Below are 22,500 nucleotides of genomic sequence, written 5' to 3'. Positions count from 1 at the left end.
GTTTGTACTGCTTTTTGGTCAGTTCATACTGCAGTTTGTACTGCTTTTTGGTCAGTTTGTACTGCAGTTTGTACTGCTTTTTGGTCAGTTCATACTGCAGTTTGTACTGCTTTTTGGTCAGTTTGCACCGCAGTTTGTACTGCTTTTTGCAATGACATCAAAAGGCCCAGATGATAGTAAATAGCAGTACAGTATGAGGTTTAGCACCAATATTTCACTGTTGGTTTAGGTAGCCTACAAGCAGCTGCCAACCGACTGCATTTCATTGTGCCAACAGAGCGCTTGGAAATGAAACGGACCACCTTATTGAGGAGGAGAGTTCAAGGTCTGGAGTCACAGTAGTTTAACGGAGTCCTTACTACAAAGCTGTGACCGGCTCAGACTCGTTTCTTAACTCCACTGTGGCTAAAGCACCGAACAGAAAAATGAAAGCAACACATCAGTCAAATGTCACATAACCACTACAAAGAAAAAAAACAAAGAAACGGATCGTGACTTGGGTTGACAAAAGCCTACTCAGAGCTGTGTGGGACTCCTAAAGTAAAACGTATCGCCTTCTCATGCCAAAGGCGGTTGGAAACATTATGAAAAATATGAGCTGTCTGTCTGGGGAGAATAGGACAGTTTTTTCCCTGTCAGAGAGAAATGATTTTCAGTATAGACAACAGCTGGTAGTGTTGTCTCTGTCCAGAGAAAGTCTATGGACCACTGATAGAGATATACGTATCATTCTATGGCAGGAACTTGTCAAATGGCTGAAGGGAAATACTGCGAAGTGGAGGTTATGCTGTAGGTATACATCACAGGAGGCTGTTGAGGGGAGGACGGCTCATAATAATGTCCGGAACGGAGTCAAACACCTAGAAACCAGCCGTTACCACCAGCCTGTCCTCCCAAATTAAGAAGCCACCAACCTCCTGTGGTAGAGACAGACCACTCTGGTCAGGTCACATGTCAGGAAGAATGTAGGACCAATGACAGATGGACTAATGTTAAGATTCTCGACTGTTTCTACCTGTCTTCCTCCCCCCTTTACATACACACCCTGACCCCTCCAGAGAAGGGCCAGGTGTACAAGCAGAAGAAGCCCACCATGTACCCCCCCTGGAGCAGCACGTTTGACGCCCATATCCACCAGGGTCGTGTCATGCACGTGGTGGTGAAGGATAAAACCGCTGAGCTAAAGTCTGAGGCCGTGGTGCAGCTGGACACCCTGGCCTCACGCTGCAAAAAGGAGAACGGCAAGCTGGAGATCTGGGTAAGACAACAGGGAGGGGGGATGGGGAGGGAAGCAGGGAGAGGGAAGAGAGGGAGGGAGGGGTTCCACTGGCTTAGGGTTGGAGCGAAGGGAATGTGTTGTGTCCACATAATTTGATATGGGGATATATCTGTCTCATTCTCTCTCTCTCTGTATATCTCTCTCTGTGTGCGTCTCTCTCTCTATCTATCGAATTCTCTCTCTCTCCCTCTTTCTCTCTTTCTCTCTTTCTCTCTCACCCTCTCTCCATGTCTCTCTATATCTATTGAATTCTCTATCTCTATTGAATTCTCTCTCTCTGTTTCTCTCTCTCTCTCCCCCTCTCTCTCTTCCCCCTCTCTCTGTCTCTGTCTCTGTCTCTGTCTCTGTCTCTGTCTCTGTCTCTGTCTCTGTCTCTGTCTCTCTCTCTCTCTCTCCCTCTTTCTCTCTTTCTCTCTTTCTCTCTCCCTCTCTCACCCTCTCTCCATGTCTCTCTATATCTATTGAATTCTCTATCTCTATTGAATTCTCTCTCTCTCTGTTTCTCTCTCTCTCTCTCTCCCCCTCTCTCTCTTCCCCCTCTCTCTGTCTCTGTCTCTGTCTCTGTCTCTGTCTCTCTCTCTCTCTCTCTCTCTCTCTCTCTCTCTCTCTCTCTCTCTCTCTCTGTCTCTCTGTGTCGCTCTCTCTCTCTCTGTCTCTTCCCCCCCTCTCTCTCTGTCTCTACCCCCTCTCTCCCCCCTCTCTCTCTGTCTCTGTCTCTCTCTCTCTGTCTGTCTCTCTCACTCCCCCACTCTCTCTTTGTCTCTCTCTGTATCCCCCCTCTCTCTCTCTCTCTGTCCCCCCCCTCTCTCTCTGTCTCTACCCCCACCCCTCTCTCCCCCCTCTCTCTCTGTCTCTGTCTCTCTCTCGCTGTCTGTCTCTCTCGCTCCCCCCACTCTCTCTCTGTCTCTCTCTGTCTCGCTCTCCCCCTCTCTCTCTCTGTATATCTCTCTGTGTGTGTGTCTCTGTCTCTATCTATCGAATTCTCTCTCTCTCCCTCTTTCTCTCTTTCTCTCTCCCTCTCTCCCTCTCTCCATGTCTCTCTATATCTATTGAATTCTCTATCTCTCTCTCCCTCGTTCTCTATCTATCTCTCTCTGTTTCTCTCACTCTTTCTCTCTCTCCCCCCCTCTCTCTCTTCCCCCCTCTGTCTCTCTGTCTCTGTCTCTGTCTCCCTCTCTCTGTCTCTCTCTCTCTCTGTCGCTCTCTCTCTCGCTCTCTCTCTCTGTCTCTTTCTCTCTCCCCTCTCTCTCTGTCTCTACCCCCCTCTCTCCCCCCTCTCTCTCTGTCTCTGTCTCTGTCTCTCTCTCTCTCTCTCTCTCTCTCTCTCTCTCTCTCTCTCTCTCTCTCTCTCTCTCTCTCTCTCTCTCTCTCAGGTGGAGCTAAAACCACAGGGTCGTCTACTCATGGAGGCCAGATACTACTTGGAGAAGAGTGGTGAGAGTTCAGAACCATTGTAGACTTCGTACGGTCTGTGTATGTCTGTTCCTGTGTGGTTATAACCATTCCAGAAGCCCATCTATTCCCAATAGTTTCTGTCAGTGCACTCTCTTATTGGAGTCTTATTAACACACTCTGAAGGTTTATAAAGTCATATTGTAACAGGCGTGAGGAAACCTCTCATATGTCTATCTATATATAAAGTCCCACCACTACTCATAATCAGCACTCACAACAGGTGGTCCAATGATTGTCCAGGACTAATCATCTGATCATTTAGCCCTTTCAATTACATTACTCACAACTAGAAAGATATTCACCTTTACCCTTTCTCTCTTTCTCTCCCTATCTCTCTGTCGTTGCAAACACACACACACACACACACACACACACACACACACACACACACACACACACACACACACACACACACACACACACACACACACACACACACACACACACACACACACATTTGAGAGACTGCCGTTGATCATGGAGGGCGTGTTAAATTTGCAGCTGTCAGTGTCTAGTGAATACATGCTTGTGGGGCTGTAGAACAGGAAGTCAGCCAAAGGCCTTCTTCCTCTCTCCCACACACACACACACACACACACACACACACACACACACACACACACACACACACACACACACACACACACACACACACACACAGACTGGCAGAAGGATATTCCTATCATGCGTTCACAGAGGAGCAAACATAACTAGCATGTCTCTCTCTTTCTCTTCCTCTGTCTTTTAACTGTGACAAGACTATGCGCTGTACATAACTTTCATGTGTCTGCGCCTGTTTCCCAGACGCCACAGGTTCAGGTGAGGGAGATGGATTTGGAGAGAGAGACAGCGATCCGGGAGTCTTTGCCCTCCACGCACGACGCGGAGCCATCAAACAGGCCAAGATCCATGAGGTCAAATGTCACGAGTTCAGCGCCACTTTCTTCCCCCAGCCCACCTTCTGCTCCGTCTGTAAAGAGTTTGTCTGGTACGTCCACTGAGCCAAAACAACAAGGAACACCTTCCTAATATTGAGTTGCCCTCAGAACAGCCTCAGTTTTGGCGGGGCATTGACTCTACAAGGTGTTTAAAGTGTTCCACAGGGATGCTGACCCATGTTGACTCCAATGCTTCCCACAGTTGTTTCAAGTTGACTGGATGTCCTTTGGGTGGTGGACCAGTCTTAAAACACAAGGGAAACTGTTGAGCGTGAAAAACCCATCAGCGTCGCAGTTCTTGACACAAACCGGTGCACCTGGCACCTACTACCACACCCCATTTTTGTCTTGCCCATTCACCCTCTGAATGGCACATCTCAATTGTTTCAAGTCTTAAAATACCTTCTTTAGACTGTCTCCTTCCCTTCATCTAGGCAGATTTAACAGTTGAAATCAATAAGGGATCATAGCATTCACCGGGATTCACTTTGGTCAGTCTATACACTACATGACCAAAAGGTTGTGGACACCTGCTCGTCGAACATCTCATTTCAAAACCATGGGCATTAATATGGAGTTGGTCCCACCTTTGATGCTATAACAGCTTCCACTCTTCTGCGAAGGCTTTCCACTAGATGTTGGAACATTTCTGCAGGGACTTGCTTCCATTCAGCCACAAGAGCATTAGTGAGGTCTGGCACTGATGTTGGGCGATAAGGCCTGGCTCGCGATCGAATTCATCCCAAAGGTGTTTGATGGGGTTGAGATCAGGGCTCTGTGTAGGCCAGTCAAGTTCTTCCACACCGATCTCGACAAACCATTTCTGTATGGACCTCGCTTTGAGCATGGGGGCATTGTCATGCTAAAACAGGAAAGGGCCTTCCCCAAACTGTTGCCACAAAGTTGGAAGCACAGAACCGTCTAAAATGTAATTGTCTGCTGTAGTGTTAAGATTTCCCTTCACTGGAACTAAGGGGCCTTAGCCTGAACCATGAAAAACAGCTCCGGACCATTATTCCTCCTCCACCAAACTTTACAGTTGGCACTATGCATTGAGGCAGCTACTGTTCTGGCATCCGTCAAACTCAGATTTGTCTGTCGGACTGCCAGATGGTGAAGCGTGATTCAGCATTCCAGAGAACGCGTTTCCACTGCACCAGAGTTCAATGGTGGCGAGCTTTACACCACTCCAGCCGACGCTTGGCATTGCGCATGGTGATCTTAAGCCTGTGTGAGGCTGCTCGGCCATGGAAACCCATTTCATGAAGCTACGACAAACAGTTTGACGCCCTGTCATGTTTTATCATTGGTTATCATGTCTTGTCTCTTTGCTTTCCCTTCTGTTCGTTTCCCCCTGCTGGTCTTATTAGGTTCGTTCCCTTTTTCTATTCCTCTCTCTCCCCCTCCCTCTCTTCTCTCTATCGTTCCGTTCCTGCTCCCAGCTGTTCCTCATTCTCCTAACTCACTCATTTACTCTTTTCACACCTGTTCCCTATTTTTGCCCTCTGATTAGAGCCCTATTTCTCCCCTCGTTTTCCGCTTCTGTCCTTGTCAGATCCTTGTATGATGTTCGCAGTTCTGTGTCCTTGTCTCGCCCTGTCGTGTTTTACCGTCTTCAGATGCTGCGTGTGAGCAGGTGTCTAGGTCTGCTACGGCCGGTGCCTTCCCGAAGCAACCTGCAGTCTATGCTCGAGTCTCCAGTCAGTCCTTTCTACTGACGAGTGGATTTCAGTTTTCCTGTTTTGTTTTCACCTTGATATTTCCAGGATAATCGCTTTTGTCAAATACTGGAATAAAGACTCTGTTTTGTTAAGTCGCTTTTGGGTCCTCATTCACCTGCATAACAGAAGGATCCGACCAAGAATGGACCCAGCGACTACGGATTCTCGCAACACTGCCGTCGAGATCCAGGGAGCTATGCTCGGCAGACACGAGCAGGAATTGTCTGCTGCTCGTCATGCCGTTGAGACCCTGGCCGGCCAGGTTTCCGACCTCTCAGGACAGTTTCGGAGTCTTCGTCTCGTGCCACCAGCTACTTCCTGGTCTTCCGAGTCTCCGGAACCTAGGGTTAATAACCCGCCATGTTACTCTGGGCAGCCCACTGAGTGCCGCTCCTTTCTCACCCAGTGTGATATTGTGTTCTCTCTCCAACCCAACACATACTCTGGAGAGAGAGCTCGGATTGCTTACGTCATTTCACTCCTTACTGGTCGGGCTCGGGAGTGGGGCACAGCTATCTGGGAGGCAAGAGCTGAGTGTTCTAACAATTATCTTAACTTTAAAGAGGAGATGATACGGGTTTTTGATCGTTCAGTTTTTGGTAAGGAGGCTTCCAGGGCCCTGGCTTCTCTATGTCAAGGTGATCGATCCATAACGGATTACTCTATAGAGTTTCGCACTCTTGCTGCCTCCAGTGACTGGAACGAGCCGGCGTTGCTCGCTCGTTTTCTGGAGGGACTCCACGCTGAGGTTAAAGATGAGATTCTCTCCCGGGAGGTTCCTTCCAGCGTGGACTCTTTGATTGCACTCGCCATCCGCATAGAACGACGGGTAGATCTTCGTCACCGAGCTCGTGGAAGAGAGCTCGCGTTAACGGTGTTCCCCTCTCCGCATCTCAACCATCGCCTCCCTCCGGCTCTGAGACTGAGCCCATGCAGCTGGGAGGTATTCGCATCTCGACTAAGGAGAGGGAACGGAGGATCACCAACCGCCTTTGCCTCTATTGCGGTTCTGCTGGACATTTTGTCAGTTCATGTCCAGTAAAAGGCCAGAGCTCATCAGTAAGCGGAGGGCTACTGGTGACCGCTACTACTCAGGTCTCTCCATCTAGATCCTGTACTACATTGTCGGTCCATTTACGCTGGACCGGTTCGGCTGCTTCCTGCAGTGCCTTGATAGACTCTGGGGCTGAGGGTTGTTTTATGGACGAAGCATGGGCTCGGAAACATGACATTCCTCTCAGACAGTTAGGGAAGCCCACGCCCATGTTCGCCTTAGATGGTAGTCTTCTCCCCAGTATCAGATGTGAGACACTACCTTTAACCCTCACAGTATCTGGTAACCACAGTGAGACCATTTCTTTTTGATTTTTCGTTCACCTTTTACACCTGTTGTTTTGGGTCATCCCTGGCTAGTATGTCATAATCCTTCTATTAATTGGTCTAGTAATTCTATCCTATCCTGGAACGTTTCTTGTCATGTGAAGTGTTTAATGTCTGCTATCCCTCCTGTTTCTTCTGTCCCCTCTTCTCAGGAGGAACCTGGTGATTTGACAGGAGTGCCGGAGGAATATCATGATCTGCGCACGGTCTTCAGTCGGTCCAGAGCCAACTCCCTTCCTCCACACCGGTCGTATGATTGTAGTATTGATCTCCTTCCGGGGACCACTCCCCCTCGGGGTAGACTATACTCTCTGTCGGCTCCCGAACGTAAGGCTCTCGAGGATTATTTGTCTGTTTCTCTCGACGCCGGTACCGTGGTGCCTTCTTCCTCTCCCGCCGGAGCGGGGTTTTTTTTTGTTAAGAAGAAGGACGGTACTCTGCGCCCCTGCGTGGATTATCGAGGGCTGAATGACATAACGGTTAAGAATCGTTATCCGCTTCCCCTTATGTCGTCAGCCTTCGAAATTCTGCAGGGAGCCAGGTTCTTTACTAAGTTGGACCTTCGTAACGCTTACCATCTCGTGCGCATCAGAGAGGGGGACGAGTGGAAAACGGCGTTTAACACTTCGTTAGGGCATTTTGAGTACCGGGTTCTGCCGTTCGGTCTCGCTAATGCTCCAGCTGTTTTTCAGGCATTAGTTAATGATGTACTGAGAGACATGCTGAACATCTTTGTTTTTGTCTACCTTGACGATATCCTGATTTTTTCAACGTCACTCGAGATTCATGTTCAGCACGTTCGACGTGTACTCCAACGCCTTTTAGAGAATTGTCTCTACGTGAAGGCTGAGAAGTGCGCCTTTCATGTCTCCTCTGTCACATTTCTCGGTTCTGTTATTTCCGCTGAAGGCATTCAGATGGATCCCGCTAAGGTCCAGGCTGTCAGTGATTGGCCCGTTCCAAGGTCACGTGTCGAGTTGCAGCGCTTTCTAGGTTTCGCTAATTTCTATCGGCGTTTCATTCGTAATTTCGGTCAAGTTGCTGCCCCTCTCACAGCTCTTACTTCTGTCAAGACGTGCTTTAAGTGGTCCGGTTCCGCCCAGGGAGCTTTTGATCTCCTCAAGAAGCGTTTTACATCCGCTCCTATCCTTGTTACTCCTGACGTCACTAAACAATTCATTGTCGAGGTTGACGCTTCTGAGGTGGGCGTGGGAGCCATTCTATCTCAGCGCTTCCAGTCTGACGATAAGGTCCATCCTTGCGCTTATTTTTCTCATCGCCTGTCGCCATCGGAACGCAACTATGATGTGGGTAACCGCGAACTGCTCGCCATCCGCTTAGCCCTAGGCGAATGGCGACAGTGGTTGGAGGGGGCGACCGTTCCTTTTGTCGTTTGGACTGACCATAAGAACCTTGAGTACATCCGTTCTGCCAAACGACTTAATGCACGTCAAGCTCGTTGGGCGTTGTTTTTCGCTCGTTTCGAGTTCGTGATTTCTTATCGCCCGGGTAATAAGAACACCAAGCCTGATGCCTTATCCCGTCTCTTTAGTTCTTCTGTGGCTTCTACCGACCCCGAGGGGATTCTTCCTGATGGGCGTGTTGTCGGGTTGACTGTCTGGGGAATTGAGAGACAGGTTAAGCAAGCACTCACTCACACTGCGTCGCCGCGCGCTTGTCCTAGTAACCTTCTTTTCGTTCCTGTTTCTACTCGTCTGGCTGTTCTTCAGTGGGCTCACTCTGCCAAGTTAGCTGGCCACCCCGGTGTTCGGGGTACGCTTGCTTCTATTCGCCAGCGGTTTTGGTGGCCTACTCAGGAGCGTGACACGCGCCGTTTCGTGGCTGCTTGTTCGGACTGCGCGCAGACTAAGTCTGGTAACTCTCCTCCTGCCGGTCGTCTCAGACCGCTTCCCATTCCTTCTCGACCATGGTCTCACATCGCCTTAGACTTCATTACCGGTCTGCCTTCGTCTGCGGGGAAGACTGTGATTCTTACGGTTGTCGATAGGTTCTCTAAGGCGGCACATTTCATTCCCCTCGCTAAGCTTCCTTCCGCTAAGGAGACGGCACAAATCATCATTGAGAATGTGTTCAGAATTCATGGCCTCCCGTTAGACGCCGTTTCAGACAGAGGTCCGCAATTCACGTCACAGTTTTGGAGGGAGTTCTGTCGTTTGATTGGTGCTTCCGTCAGTCTCTCTTCCGGTTTTCATCCCCAGTCTAACGGTCAAGCAGAAAGGGCCAATCAAACGATTGGTCGCATATTACGCAGCCTTTCTTTTAGAAACCCTGCGTCTTGGGCAGAACAGCTCCCCTGGGCAGAGTACGCTCACAACTCGCTTCCTTCGTCTGCTACCGGGCTATCTCCGTTTCAGAGTAGTCTGGGGTACCAGCCTCCTCTGTTCTCGTCCCAGCTCGCCGAGTCCAGCGTTCCCTCCGCTCAGGCGTTTGTCCAACGTTGTGAGCGCACCTGGAGGAGGGTCAGGTCTGCACTTTGCCGTTACAGGGCGCAGACTGTGAGAGCCGCCAATAAACGTAGGATTAAGAGTCCTAGGTATTGTCGCGGCCAGAGAGTGTGGCTTTCCACTCGTAACCTTCCCCTTACGACAGCTTCTCGCAAGTTGACTCCGCGGTTCATTGGTCCGTTCCGTGTCTCCCAGGTCATCAATCCTGTCGCTGTGCGACTGCTTCTTCCGCGACATCTTCGTCGCGTCCACCCTGTCTTCCATGTCTCCTGTGTCAAGCCCTTTCTTCGCGCCCCCGTTCGTCTTCCCTCCCCCCCGTCCTTGTCGAGGGCGCACCTATTTACAAGGTACGGAAGATCATGGACATGCGTTCTCGGGGACGTGGTCACCAGTACTTAGTGGATTGGGAGGGTTACGGTCCTGAGGAGAGGAGTTGGGTTCCATCTCGGGACGTGCTGGACCGTTCGTTGATTGATGATTTCCTCCGTTGCCGCCAGGGTTCCTCCTCGAGTGCGCCAGGAGGCGCTCGGTGAGTGGGGGGGTACTGTCATGTTTTATCATTGGTTATCATGTCTTGTCTCTTTGCTTTCCCTTCTGTTCGTTTCCCCCTGCTGGTCTTATTAGGTTCGTTCCCTTTTTCTATTCCTCTCTCTCCCCCTCCCTCTCTTCTCTCTATCGTTCCGTTCCTGCTCCCAGCTGTTCCTCATTCTCCTAACTCACTCATTTACTCTTTTCACACCTGTTCCCTATTTTTGCCCTCTGATTAGAGCCCTATTTCTCCCCTCGTTTTCCGCTTCTGTCCTTGTCGGATCCTTGTATGATGTTCGCAGTTCTGTGTCCTTGTCTCGCCCTGTCGTGTTTTACCGTCTTCAGATGCTGCGTGTGAGCAGGTGTCTAGGTCTGCTACGGCCGGTGCCTTCCCGAAGCAACCTGCAGTCTATGCTCGAGTCTCCAGTCAGTCCTTTCTACTGACGAGTGGATTTCAGTTTTCCTGTTTTGTTTTCACCTTGATATTTCCAGGATAATCGCTTTTGTCAAATACTGGAATAAAGACTCTGTTTTGTTAAGTCGCTTTTGGGTCCTCATTCACCTGCATAACACGCCCATGTCCACCGGGGTCATGTCATGCACAAGGTGGTGAAGGATAAAACCGCTGAGCTAAAGTCTGAGGCCGTGGTGCAGCTGGACACCCTGGCCTCACGCTGCAAAAAGGAGAACGGCAAGCTGGAGATCTGGGTAAGCTGGAGTTCCGGGTTTCTACGTGCTGACGTTGCTTCCAGAGGCAGTTTGGAACTCAGTAGTCAGTGTTGCAACCGAGGACAGACAATTTCCACACGCTAAGCGCTTCAGGACTCAGCGGTCCCATTCTGTGAGCTTGGGTGGCCTACCACTTTGCGGCTGAGCCATTGTTGCTTCTAGACGTTTCCACTTCACAGTAACAGCACTTACAGTTGACCGGGGAAGCTCTAGCAGGGCAGACATTTGACCAACTGACTTGTTGGAACGGTGGCATCCTATGATGGTGCCACGTTGAAAGTCGCTGAGCTCTTCAGTAAGGCCATTCTACTGCCAATGTTTGTCTATAGAGATTGCATGGCTGTGTGCTCGATTTTATACACAGGTCAGCAAAGGGTGTGGCTGAAATTGACGAATCCACTAATTTGAAGGGGTGTCCACATACATTTGTATATATAGTGTATCATGGATAGAGCAGGTGTTCTTAATATTTTGTATACTCAGTGTACGTGCTCTACAAGTACCCCTTCTGTCTGTACAGTGTGTATATCACAACCTAACTTCATTTAAAACCTAGTACCCCTTCTGTCTGTACAGCTGCAGCTGTACATAGTCTATCAGTAAATAGCCCACCCAATTTACCTACCTCATCCCCATACTGTTTATATTTATTTACTTTTCTGCTCTTTTGCACACCAGTATCTCTACCTGTACATGACCATCTGATCATTTATCACTCCAGTGTTAATCTGCAATATTGTAATTATTTGCCTACCTCCTCATGCCTTTTGCACACAATGTATACAGACTCTTTTTTTCTACTGTGTTATTGACTTGTTAATTGTTTACTCCATGTGTAATTCTGTGTTGTTGTCTGTTCACACTGCTATGCTTTATCTTGGCCAGGTCGCAGTTGTAAATGAGAACTTGTTCTCAACTAGCCTACCTGGTTAAATAAAGGGGAAATAAAAATTAAAAATGAAATATCACAGCCTAACTTTATTTAAAACCTAGTCAATTGTATTGCATCCTAAAGACATTGTTCACATAGATTGATTTCATTGTCACTCTGAAACAAACACTACAGTATTTCTATTTAAACATCATCCACATCATCCACTGTTTGTTTTCTGGTTCCTGTTAATGTTGTGTTTCTTTTCCCCACAGGGGTCTGAATAAGCAGGGTTATCAGTGCCGACGTGAGTATCTCTGCTCTCTCTCTCTGCTCTCTCGCTCTGCTCTCTCTCTCCCCTCATCTTCTACCTATTCCAAATTCTATCCCTACACTCCTCCGTCCTCTCTCCTGTCTACACTCTCATCCCCCCATCATTGGTCTTTCAGAGTGCAACGCAGCCATCCACAAGAAATGCATTGACATAATCATCGCCAAGTGCACTGGGTCGGCCATCAACAGCAAAGAGACCATGGTAGGCCTGTACATTGTAGTCCATTTCTATACAACGATGACAGTAAGTGATCTTGAGCATTTTAGAGCATCTTGGATTTGTCATTATATTTAGTTGCTTGGGTTCCAATAATAGTGGCAGTAAATGATGTGTCCACTTTGTCTTGGTGTTTGTGACATGAGGAACCTCAATTAAGACAACTGGAGGTCCCCTTAGATTGCATGCAGACAGACTGACATACAGTGTATCTGGGCTTCTGGTGACTGTGGTTTAGCACAGAGGTAACACACTTGTTAATTGTCAGTTAAAGTCAACCACATACACACGGACTAACTCACTCTCTCACAGTACACACTGACTAACTCACTCTCTCTCACAGTACACACTGACTAACCCATTCTCTCTCACAGTACACACGGACTAACTCACTCTCTCTCACAGTACACACGGACTAACTCACTCTCTCTCACAGTACACACGGACTAACTCACTCTCTCTCACAGTACACACGGACTAACTCACTCTCTCTCACAGTACACACGGACTAACTCACTCTCTCTCACAGTACACACGGACTAACTCACTCTCTCTCACAGTACACACGGACTAACTCACTCTCTTTCACAGTACACACTGACTAACTCACTCTCTCTCACAGTACACACTGACTAACTCACTCTCTCTCACAGTACACACGGACTAACTCACTCTCTCTCACAGTACACACGGACTAACTCACTCTCTTTCACAGTACACACTGACTAACTCACTCTCTCTCACAGTACACACGGACTAACTCACTCTCTTTCACAGTACACACTGACTAACTCACTCTCTCTCACAGTACACACTGACTAACTCACTCTCTTTCACTGTACACACTGACTAACTCACTCTCTCTCACAGTACACACGGACTAACTCACTCTCTCTCACAGTACACACGGACTAACTCACTCTCTTTCACAGTACACACTGAGACAGTGGGTTGGTTCTTCGAAGCAGACGGCTCTGTGATTACCGTACTCACTGTTTACCAGTACTCAGCAATCCTAGACAGAGAAAAAAATACAGTTTTATCCCAGGGATTTTACTTCCCTAAAACGTCCAAAGCAGTTGTTGCCTACTTCCTGTGTCATATTTCCATGGCAACAAAGGGTTGTAGTGCGGTGTGTTCAGGTGACCGAGTGTGTTTGCTGTGTGTTGCAGATCCACAAGGAGCGCTTTAAGATCGACATGCCCCACAGGTTTAAGGTGTACAACTACAAGAGCCCCACGTTCTGTGAACACTGTGGCACGCTGCTGTGGGGGCTGGCCAAGCAGGGACTCAAGTGTGAGGGTGAGAGGACAGTCCACAGGAGGCTGCTGAGGGGAGGGCGGCTCATAATAATGTCTGGAACGGAGCAAATGGAATGGCATCCAACACATGGAATCTATGTGTTTGATGTATTTGATACCATTCCACCTACTCCGTTCCAGCCATTACCAAGGTGCCGCTGTCATTACACAATCACATCATACCATTACCAACTCAAATCATAACAGTACCCTATCAAACCATTATATTGCACCATACCTTTTCACACGATTCCCTATTTCACCGTCTAAATATCAAAATGTATTGATTTCATGGTCCCATTCCATCTGTGTCTGTATACTGTGTAACCATGTGTGTTGCCCATGCAGAGTGCAGTATGAACGTTCATCACAAGTGCCAGAAAAAGGTGGCCAACCTGTGTGGAGTCAACCAGAAACTGATGGCTGAAGCCCTGGCCATGATCGAGACTAAACAGCAGGTCAGAGTTCAGGGGTCGAGGGGTTAGGAACGGTGATGCCAACTTAGCAATTTTGTAGCAACCTTTCAGACTACCCATTTTTTCAAACAGCACCTAGCAACAAATTTAGCTGCTTTTAAAAATGTATTTGGAACTTTCAGCAACTTTTGAAAAGTGACTCAAACGCTAAAATGCACGCATTTTCCCTCTAAATGACACAAAACCGATTTTCTCTGTCACAACACACGTGACTGGCTGCGAAAGTGCATTGTGAGTGACGTCAGCAGCAGGCGCTCAGATCGTACACAGGCAGCAGCAGGCCGCTCAGATGGTACACAGGCAGCAGCAGGCCGCTCAGATGGTACACAGGCAGCAGCAGGCACTCAGATCGTACACAGGCAGCAGCAGGTGCTCAGATTGTACACGCAGCAGCAGGCGCTCGGATCGTACCCAGGCAGCAGCAGGCGCTCAGATCGTACCCAGGCAGCAGCAGGCGCTCAGATCGTACCCAGGCAGCAGCAGGCGCTCAGATCGTACCCAGGCAGCAGCAGGCGCTCAGATCGTGCGCAGGCAGCAGCAGGCGCTCAGATCGTGCACAGGCAGCAGCAGGCGCCTGACTGCAGCAGCAGTAGTACGGGTTCGACGAGACAAACCCAATGAATATAGTCGGTCATGAATGTTAAGATTTTGAACAAACTTACAACGTCAATCAACATGTCTCAATCACAATTGTACAGCCAGAAGTACAGAAACGAGTGGGAGTCTGTACCTGAACAAATGTCAAATCATATTTTTTGCCGAGCTGACCAGTCAATTTGAGTAGCGTTAATGTGTATTCTACGTAATGACGCAGTTTTACGTTATCACGCAATGACATCACAACGTCATTTAGCAACTTTTAGCAACAAATCAACCTGCCTCTAGCAACTTACCCTGAAAATGAGTTGGCAACACTGGTTAGGAAGTCAGTGCTGTCCGACAGATCCACAAGTGCATTTCATAAAAAAATATTATAAAAATGTATGTTGATTGTAAGTAAGGAATCTATCCCTGCCCGTTATACAGATACTGTAGCATTGCGTTATGTTATTAATTATTACATGTGTCTATGCATTTTCCTATAGGCCAGGGGCTCCAGAGAGAGTGAGATCTATAGTCGAGGCGGGCCGGTGGGTGTGGGCCAGGCAGGGGTGGTGCGGGAACCTTCAGGTTTAGTGGCAGGTCTCCCCCCGACAGCAGCCACCGGTGGGCGAAAAGGTAAGGAGACCACACATGGTCAACCTGGTCAGTCATGCAACTGTGAGGGATTTGTAGTCAACTTGAGACTTAATAGGACTAAATTACTATCTCCCCCCTCCAGAGCAGCAGGGGATATCGTGGGACACCCCAGCGGAGGGGGACATGCCAGCCCCTGTGATGGAGGAGCCTGAGACGCTGTACGCCGTCCCCAGGAAAGAACACCTTCACAAGTTCACCCTGGACAACTTCGTCCTCCACAAGATGCTTGGCAAAGGCAGCTTCGGCAAGGTACCAGAGAGAGAGAGAAACCACTGCACCTACTGAGCCCCTAGATTCACTGGGGGTATACATTTTCTATCTGGGCTTAAGACATATCATAAACTGAGACATGAGTCTCGTGCTTGTATGACATACGTTGACGTTTAGATTAGATTTGAGTCATTTAGCAGACGCTCTTATCCAGAGCGAGTGAATACATTTTCATACTTTTTTTACATACTGGTCCCTCGTGGGAATTGAACCCACAACCAGTTTCTCAGTCCGTTGATAACTAGGACATTTATCAAGCCCAAGTCTTGTCTCAGTTTATGGTGATTTGTCTCTAACTGATGGAAACCGTGCAGATGAAAGTGTACTTCGTTATTTCTAACAATATAATAATAATACTGAGTGTACAAAACATTAGGAGGAGACATGTTAAACCAGGATTTTTAAGCCTTGAGACAATTGAGACATGGATTGTGTCTGTGGTCCATTCAGAGGGTGAATGGGCAAGAGAAACCATTGAAGTGCCTTTGAACGAGGTATGGTAGTAGGGGCCAGGTGCACCGGTTTGTGTCAAGAACTGCAACGCTGCTGAGTTTTTCACACTCAACATTTTCCCATGTGTATCAAGAATGGTCCACCACCCAAAGGGCATCCAGTCAACTTGACACAACTGTGGAAAGCATTGGAGTCAACACTCACCAGCATCCCTGTGGAACGCCTTTTGACACTTTGTAGAGTCCAGGCCCCGATGAATTGGGGCTGTTATGAGGGCAAAAAGTGGTGCAACTCAATATTAGGAAGTTGTTCTTAATGTTTGTTATACTCAGTGTATATTCAGTTATTATAGTCAAGCCTGTGAACCTGGGTCAGCATGACCTAAGCAGAAGTTTCTAGCAGGGGGAGAGGGCATTGCCATCTGTGTATTGTGGTATAAGGAAGAGAGCAAGGCCATGAGGAGTAAGGTAACCTTAATTGAAGTACAATGTTGGTGTTGTGATGATTATGTTTGGACCTGTAAACATGTTGGTCAGAATGTTCCAGAACCAGAATGTATTAGAACTTCGCTAGAATGGACGTCAATGGAGGAGTGTCTCGGACACTGATTGGCCTCTACCAATAATCTTTAGTCATAGTTATGGTTACAAAGGGAGGGTACGTTACCGGTAGCTTTCTAAGTTTACCAGTAAACTACCAGAATTTTGGAAACTTTCAGGATTTTATGAAATGTTCATAACATGTGAAGTGTATAAAATAATAAATTAAGATGATTCGAATAAACAAACTAGAATGACAAGCTTAAAAACATTATCCTAAATATAACCCATAAACTTAGTGAATTACCATTGATGTTGAATATGAGTGTATCAGTATAATATATCCTTTACATTTTTACAGACTTTTATTTATTTTACTCTGTCAATATGTTTTTATTGCAAATGTTTTTATTACACCAAACTGGTGGCAGCTGTGAAAAAAGTCAATAGTTGGAAGAGTTGCAGAGTTAATTGGAAATGATGTCATTGTTGATTAGATGCTTTTTTTTCATGAATCAGGCTGTTTTCTCGTGAATCACACTGTCTATCCACTAGAATCTCACGGACAATATGGACACAGATATAAAGATAAAGAAAAAATAAATATTGTGAGTGAAAACATTTTATAAAAATGATTCTGGTATAAATGATTGAAGTTACCATAGATTGCCATAGATTACCTGTTAATTACCAGGAAATGTACTGCGATAAATTACTGGTAGTTTTTCAACGCTAGTAATAATGTTATGAAACCAAAAAATATATAAGTGTGTTGCTTGGTCTTTGAACATGTTCTAGCCATGCTCTGTGTTCCTGGATCCAGTGGACTGAAGAGACTTCTCGATTGTACTTAGACGTTGCCTGACTGATCCTTCACCTCCGTTTGACAAGCCCTGAATAGGTGAATGCAGTGATTTCCTACATGTACATATCATCTGTGTGTGTTGCTAGGTGTTCTTGGCCGAGCTGAAGAGCAGCAGAGAGTTCTTTGCGGTGAAGGCTCTGAAGAAGGACGTGGTTCTGATGGATGATGATGTGGAGTGTACCATGGTGGAGAGGAGAGTCCTCTCCCTGGCCTGGGAACATCCCTTCCTCACACACCTCCACTGCACCTTCCAGACCACGGTAACACACACACATGCACTCAACACACACACACACACACACACACAAACACACACACACAGACAAACCACAGGTTTTGTTGATATGACTGTGTTGTGTGTGTGACAGGAGAACCTGTTCTTTGTGATGGAGTATCTGAACGGAGGTGACCTTATGTTCCACATCCAGAACTGTCACAAGTTTGACGTCCAGAGATCGACGTAAGTTAACCCATACACACTACCAGGCTATGTCTACCAGACACACACGCACGCACACACACACACACACACACACACACACACACACACACACACACACACACACACACACACACACACACACACACACACACACACACACACACACACACACACACACACACACAAACATGCTCCATTCTCTCCACCCAATCCCTCTCTCCTCACATCCCCTCCCTCCTCCCTCTGGCTGTAGGTTCTATGCTGCTGAGATTATCTGTGGGCTCCAGTTCCTCCACTCCAAAGGCATTGTCTATAGGGATCTGAAGCTGGACAACGTGTTGTTAGACTCAGACGGCCATATAAAGATAGCAGACTTTGGGATGTGTAAGGAGAACATGGAGGGAGAAACGCGGACCTGCACCTTCTGTGGAACACCAGATTACATCGCCCCAGAGGTGACTGCATGTCCACCATCACTCTTACTATCAGAATTGCAACACTTAAAAGGTGTATAACCAATGGAAATGTTCCCTTAGGGAAGTACTGTTTCTCACACTCAATTCTGATCTCATTGATTTGTATCATTAATCAATTACATACCATCTCCGTCTAATGTACTGGTTTTAGATAAACATCATGAAGTGATGATGATGATGAAGAGACATCATGTTGAACTGAACGGTCATGGTGTTTTAGATTCTGCTGGGGCAGAAGTACGGCAGCTCAGTGGACTGGTGGTCGTTCGGGGTCTTGCTGTACGAGATGCTGATTGGCCAGTCTCCATTCCATGGTCGCGATGAGGAGGAACTGTTCCAGTCCATCAGGACAGATGACCCCTGTTACCCCCGCTGGCTGGCCAAGGACGCACGAGACATCCTCATCAAGGTCTCACTCAATGCAACAACTTGGTCCACTCACTGCAATGCCACGACGAATGAACTACGGCAACGTTGTCCAATATGCACCAGATTACATACATCAACATGAATGATTGACGGTTGGGATCGATGTGACGTGTGTCTGCGTGTGATTGGTTACCTTTCATGAGGATGTTCTTGTGTCTTTTTCCCATTGGAGTGGAGGTTATGAACTTGGCGTCCTCTGTCCTCTGTCCTGTGTGTGCGTGTGTGTGTGTGTGTGTGTGTGTGTGTGTGTGTGTATATGGTATGTTTGTTTTACAGCTGTTTGTAAGGGAGCCGGAGAGGAGGCTGGGTGTGAAGGGGAACATCCGTCAACACTCCTTCTTCAAAGACACAGACTGGAACGCTCTGGAGAAACGAGAGGTGGCGCCGCCCTTCAGGCCAACTGTGGTACGTACATCCTCAGGCTGCGAGTGTGTGTGTTTGTTTACATCTGCATTTGTATGCATGTGTGTGTGTCACTGCATGTGTGTGTGTGTGTGTGTGCGTTGTAACCTCTCCCCTCTCTCCTGTCCATGCAGAAATCCCCCAGTGACGTCAGTAACTTTGACAAGGAGTTTATCAATGAGAAACCCAGGTTGTCGTGTGCAGATCGTACCCTCATGAACAGTGTGGACCAAACCATGTTTAACAACTTCTCCTTCGTCAACCCCGCTGTGGGCCACATCAAAGGCCCCTGACCTATGATAACCTTACAACAACCGACCAGCAACATATTCACAATCAATCAACAACCCACTGTACCAGCAACATATTCACAACCCATCTGTGACCTTCGGACAACCTATTCGCAACGCATCAATTACTCATTACGACAACACATCGCAGGCAGGAGTCAAGGACACTTACCTAACAGATCAATAACGTATCCACAACCCGTCAATAACATCTCACCTCTTTTATAGAGCCAAGGTTCACAGCAGTGGAGGCTGCTGGGAGGAGAACGGCTCATAATAATGGCTGGAACAGAGCAAATGGATTGGCATCAAACACCTGGAAACCCGGTGTTTGATGTATTTGATACCATTCCACTGATCCCGCTCCAGTCATTACCACGAGCCAGTCCTCCCCAATTAAGGTGCCACCAACCTCCTGTGGTGTACAGACTACTGTAGGAGTCACTACCTGATTCCCCAGATTGTGTGGAATACTGACAATGTTGTATTGTACTCATAACCTGTTATTCAATAGTGTCTGTTATATCCCTGCATATAAGTGTCTGTTCAATCAAATGTAACCATTTCCTGGGACATTTTCTATTTCATTCTGAAAGTGTATCAGTAGTTTTATTAAATAGAGCCACGGTTAGTATATTAAAATGTGTTGTTTTGCCATTGTTATTGCCCAGATACAGGTAGATTGTCACACTATCGGACGGTGGAGTGGTTGGTTTCAATGTACATGGATAAATGAATGGTTTATGTTTACATGATACTGTGTTTTATAATGGCCCTTCAGAGGCTTGTGACCGCTGTGACTAAGTTATTATAGAATCTAATGACATAGATGATGCCTAGATTCAGCAGTGATTGTTTGTTTTCATTCTGTACATTAAAATAAGATTTTTGTTAATGCATGTCCCATTACGTATTTGCATTCTAGCATGAGTTTGTGTCACAGAGTGCGAGAATGAGAATTTAGTTGAAGTACTAAAACCGCTATCTTCCTTCCTCTCTCTCTCTTCCTGCCTCTCTCTATCTCCCACTCTTTCCTTCCTGTGCCTCACCCTCTCAGAGACTAGAGTGACAAACCGGTCAAAGTTACCATTGCTCTTTCTGTCTGCAGTTGGGACCCTGGTGTTACGTTGTGATATAATGTATTATCATCTCACCAGATAGATAGATAGATAGATAGATAGATAGATAGATAGATAGTTCTGTGCATTCACAGGGCAGATCAATTAGCAGTGCCTTTTCTCTCCAGTGGGAGGCAGCATGGGGGTAGACTGACTCATTCACTCACCCACCTGTAGCCTAGTATCTATGCATCTATGGCTCTATCCTCCCTCCCTAATGTTTGTTCCTTTTTCCGACAAATCTCTCTCTGCCTCACCCTGCCGCCCCACCATCCCTCTCCTCCTAGCGCTGTGGTACCCTGGGACAGACAGACTAATCTGAGAGCGAGCAATCCGTCACTGACCCACTTATACACAGCAGCAAACAGCAGCAAACAGTTTATTACAGCAACAGGGCAGGCAAACGACAGGTCAAGGCAAACTGGGGTCGATAATCCAGAGTAGCAAAGGGACAGGACGGCAGGCAGGCTCAGGGTCAGGTCAGGCAGAGGTCAGTAATCCAGAGTAGTGGGGCAATGGTACAGGACGTCAGCAGGCTCAGGGTCAGGTCAGGCAGAGGTCAGTAATCCAGAGTAGCAAAGGGACAGGACGGCAGGCAGGCTCAGGGTCAGGTCAGGCAGAGGTCAGTAATCCAGAGTAGCAAAGGGACAGGATCAGGTCAGGCAGAGGTCAGTAATCCAGAGTAGCAAAGGGACAGGATCAGGTCAGGCAGAGGTCAGTAATCCAGAGTAGCAAAGGGACAGGATCAGGTCAGGCAGAGGTCAGTAATCCAGAGTAGCAAAGGGACAGGATCATGTCAGGCAGAGGTCAGTAATCCAGAGTAGCAAAGGGACAGGACTGCAGGCAGGCTCAGGGTCAGGTCAGGCAGAGGTTGATAATCCAGAGGTGGGGCAATGGTACAGGACGTCAGCAGGCTCAGGCAAAAAAAGGTCACAACTGGGGAAAAACAGGAAGAATCGATAGACGGGAACAGAGGGAAAATCACTGGTAGGCTTGACGAAACAAAACAAACTGGCAACAGACAAACAGAGAACAAAGGTATACGTACCCAGGGGATAATGGGGAAAATGGCGACACCTGGAGGGGGTGGAGACAAGCACAAGGACAGGTGAAACAGATCAGGGTGTGACAGGTACAAAGTAGTGAACAGAAGCTGGACTGTAAATTTAGATTAGAAATGTTTAGAAAGGTCTGCCCTTTGAAATAGTTTCATTAGATATTGTTTGTATAAGGTTACCAAATTGTTTGTATCTTCTTGAGTAGTGTTTCTGAAACCTCTCCTGGAGTACCCACAGCCTGTCCACGTATTTCATGAATTCCAGAACTAACACAGCTGATTTAACTAATGAGGGGTCTGATGATTAGGTGACCATTTAAAACAGCTGTGTTAGTTCTGGAATACATTAATTAAGTGGACTGGCTGAGGTTACTCAAGGAGAGGTTTGGGACCATTTGACTACATTCCCTGATAATTAAATCAACAAAGATGCATTTACACCCAGTGACCACTGGAGGGCAGTGTACTACCACATATCCCCTCAGTTCCTCAAAGGAGACCCACAAGTCATGCAGCTAGCTGTGCTCACATGATGAATGCTGTGACTCAGTAAGTGACTCATAGCTGGAATGTTTTGAATGTTTGATGTTATCAGTGGACAGGACTACACGCTTTCACAGTCAAACATCATGCATGTAATCTATGTATATAGAGTTATGTAAATGGCCCCGGGTGGCATTCGATGGCATTATGAATTATATATTATTTTGAAGGCATTATGGATTGAGTCCTATATCTATAATGTGACCGCTAGTCAGACAGTACGTATACTGTCTCATCACCACATAGGTCAATGCTCATCTCTATACATCTGTGCACACACGCACATGCGCACATACAGGTGGACTCTCACCTCCAGACAGGTGACACTGTCTGTCTGTCTGTCTGTCTGTCTGTCTGTCTGTCTGTCTGTCTGTCTGTCTGTCTGTCTGTCTGTCTGTCTGTCTGTCTGTCTGTCTGTCTGACCGAGTGACACTCTTATCTTGTCTAAGTCATCCTCATGTGCACGTGGCATTATGCCAACAGAATAGTTACATACAACAGTCTCGTTGTGGCAATATAATCTGACCTACCTAAGAAGGTCATGGCTATATAAGGCAGGGAATGTCTATATCGGCAGTGAATCAGTCTGTGTTACCCCATCAGAAGACATGTGTTAAGTAGTGGTGGACCGAGCCTATCTGGCTGAATGTGTGAGTTCTGACTCATTCTCAGACTTACTGTAAA

The 22,500-nt window shown here is 47.3% G+C and overlaps 1 protein-coding gene and 1 long non-coding RNA gene across 6 annotated transcripts in view; one reads left to right on the top strand and one right to left on the bottom strand.

The window, feature by feature from the left end:
* LOC118365960 (protein kinase C theta type-like) overlaps nucleotides 1-19,993 on the top strand; it is a 26,895-nt gene extending 6,902 nt beyond the window's left edge. For all 5 annotated transcript variants that reach the window (XM_052492104.1, XM_052492102.1, XM_052492105.1 and 2 more), the window contains 15 exons: nucleotides 1,059-1,258; nucleotides 2,653-2,713; nucleotides 3,539-3,722; nucleotides 11,642-11,673; nucleotides 11,816-11,901; nucleotides 13,089-13,218; nucleotides 13,566-13,675; nucleotides 14,779-14,911; nucleotides 15,015-15,181; nucleotides 17,146-17,319; nucleotides 17,428-17,519; nucleotides 17,755-17,956; nucleotides 18,198-18,386; nucleotides 18,683-18,811; nucleotides 18,943-19,993. In XM_052492104.1, the coding sequence (XP_052348064.1) occupies nucleotides 1,059-1,258; nucleotides 2,653-2,713; nucleotides 3,539-3,722; nucleotides 11,642-11,673; nucleotides 11,816-11,901; nucleotides 13,089-13,218; nucleotides 13,566-13,675; nucleotides 14,779-14,911; nucleotides 15,015-15,181; nucleotides 17,146-17,319; nucleotides 17,428-17,519; nucleotides 17,755-17,956; nucleotides 18,198-18,386; nucleotides 18,683-18,811; nucleotides 18,943-19,101 (2,048 nt within the window). In that variant the 3' untranslated portion in view covers nucleotides 19,102-19,993. The remainder of the gene's footprint in view (nucleotides 1-1,058; nucleotides 1,259-2,652; nucleotides 2,714-3,538; nucleotides 3,723-11,641; nucleotides 11,674-11,815; nucleotides 11,902-13,088; nucleotides 13,219-13,565; nucleotides 13,676-14,778; nucleotides 14,912-15,014; nucleotides 15,182-17,145; nucleotides 17,320-17,427; nucleotides 17,520-17,754; nucleotides 17,957-18,197; nucleotides 18,387-18,682; nucleotides 18,812-18,942) is intronic.
* A 132-nt stretch (nucleotides 19,994-20,125) lies between these two features.
* On the bottom strand, nucleotides 20,126-21,541 carry LOC118366034 (uncharacterized). Its single transcript, XR_004821863.2, has 3 exons — nucleotides 21,454-21,541; nucleotides 21,265-21,293; nucleotides 20,126-21,152 (listed from the first exon to the last, which is right to left on the bottom strand). It is a non-coding gene; the product is annotated as an uncharacterized LOC118366034 (long non-coding RNA).
* Nucleotides 21,542-22,500: the final 959 nt, after the last annotated feature.

Source organism: Oncorhynchus keta, chromosome 33, assembly GCF_023373465.1.
Source record: "Oncorhynchus keta strain PuntledgeMale-10-30-2019 chromosome 33, Oket_V2, whole genome shotgun sequence".
NCBI classification, from domain to species: domain Eukaryota; kingdom Metazoa; phylum Chordata; class Actinopteri; order Salmoniformes; family Salmonidae; genus Oncorhynchus; species Oncorhynchus keta.
Note: the sequence above shows the minus strand (reverse complement) of the source record. Positions and strands in the feature narration are given on the sequence as shown.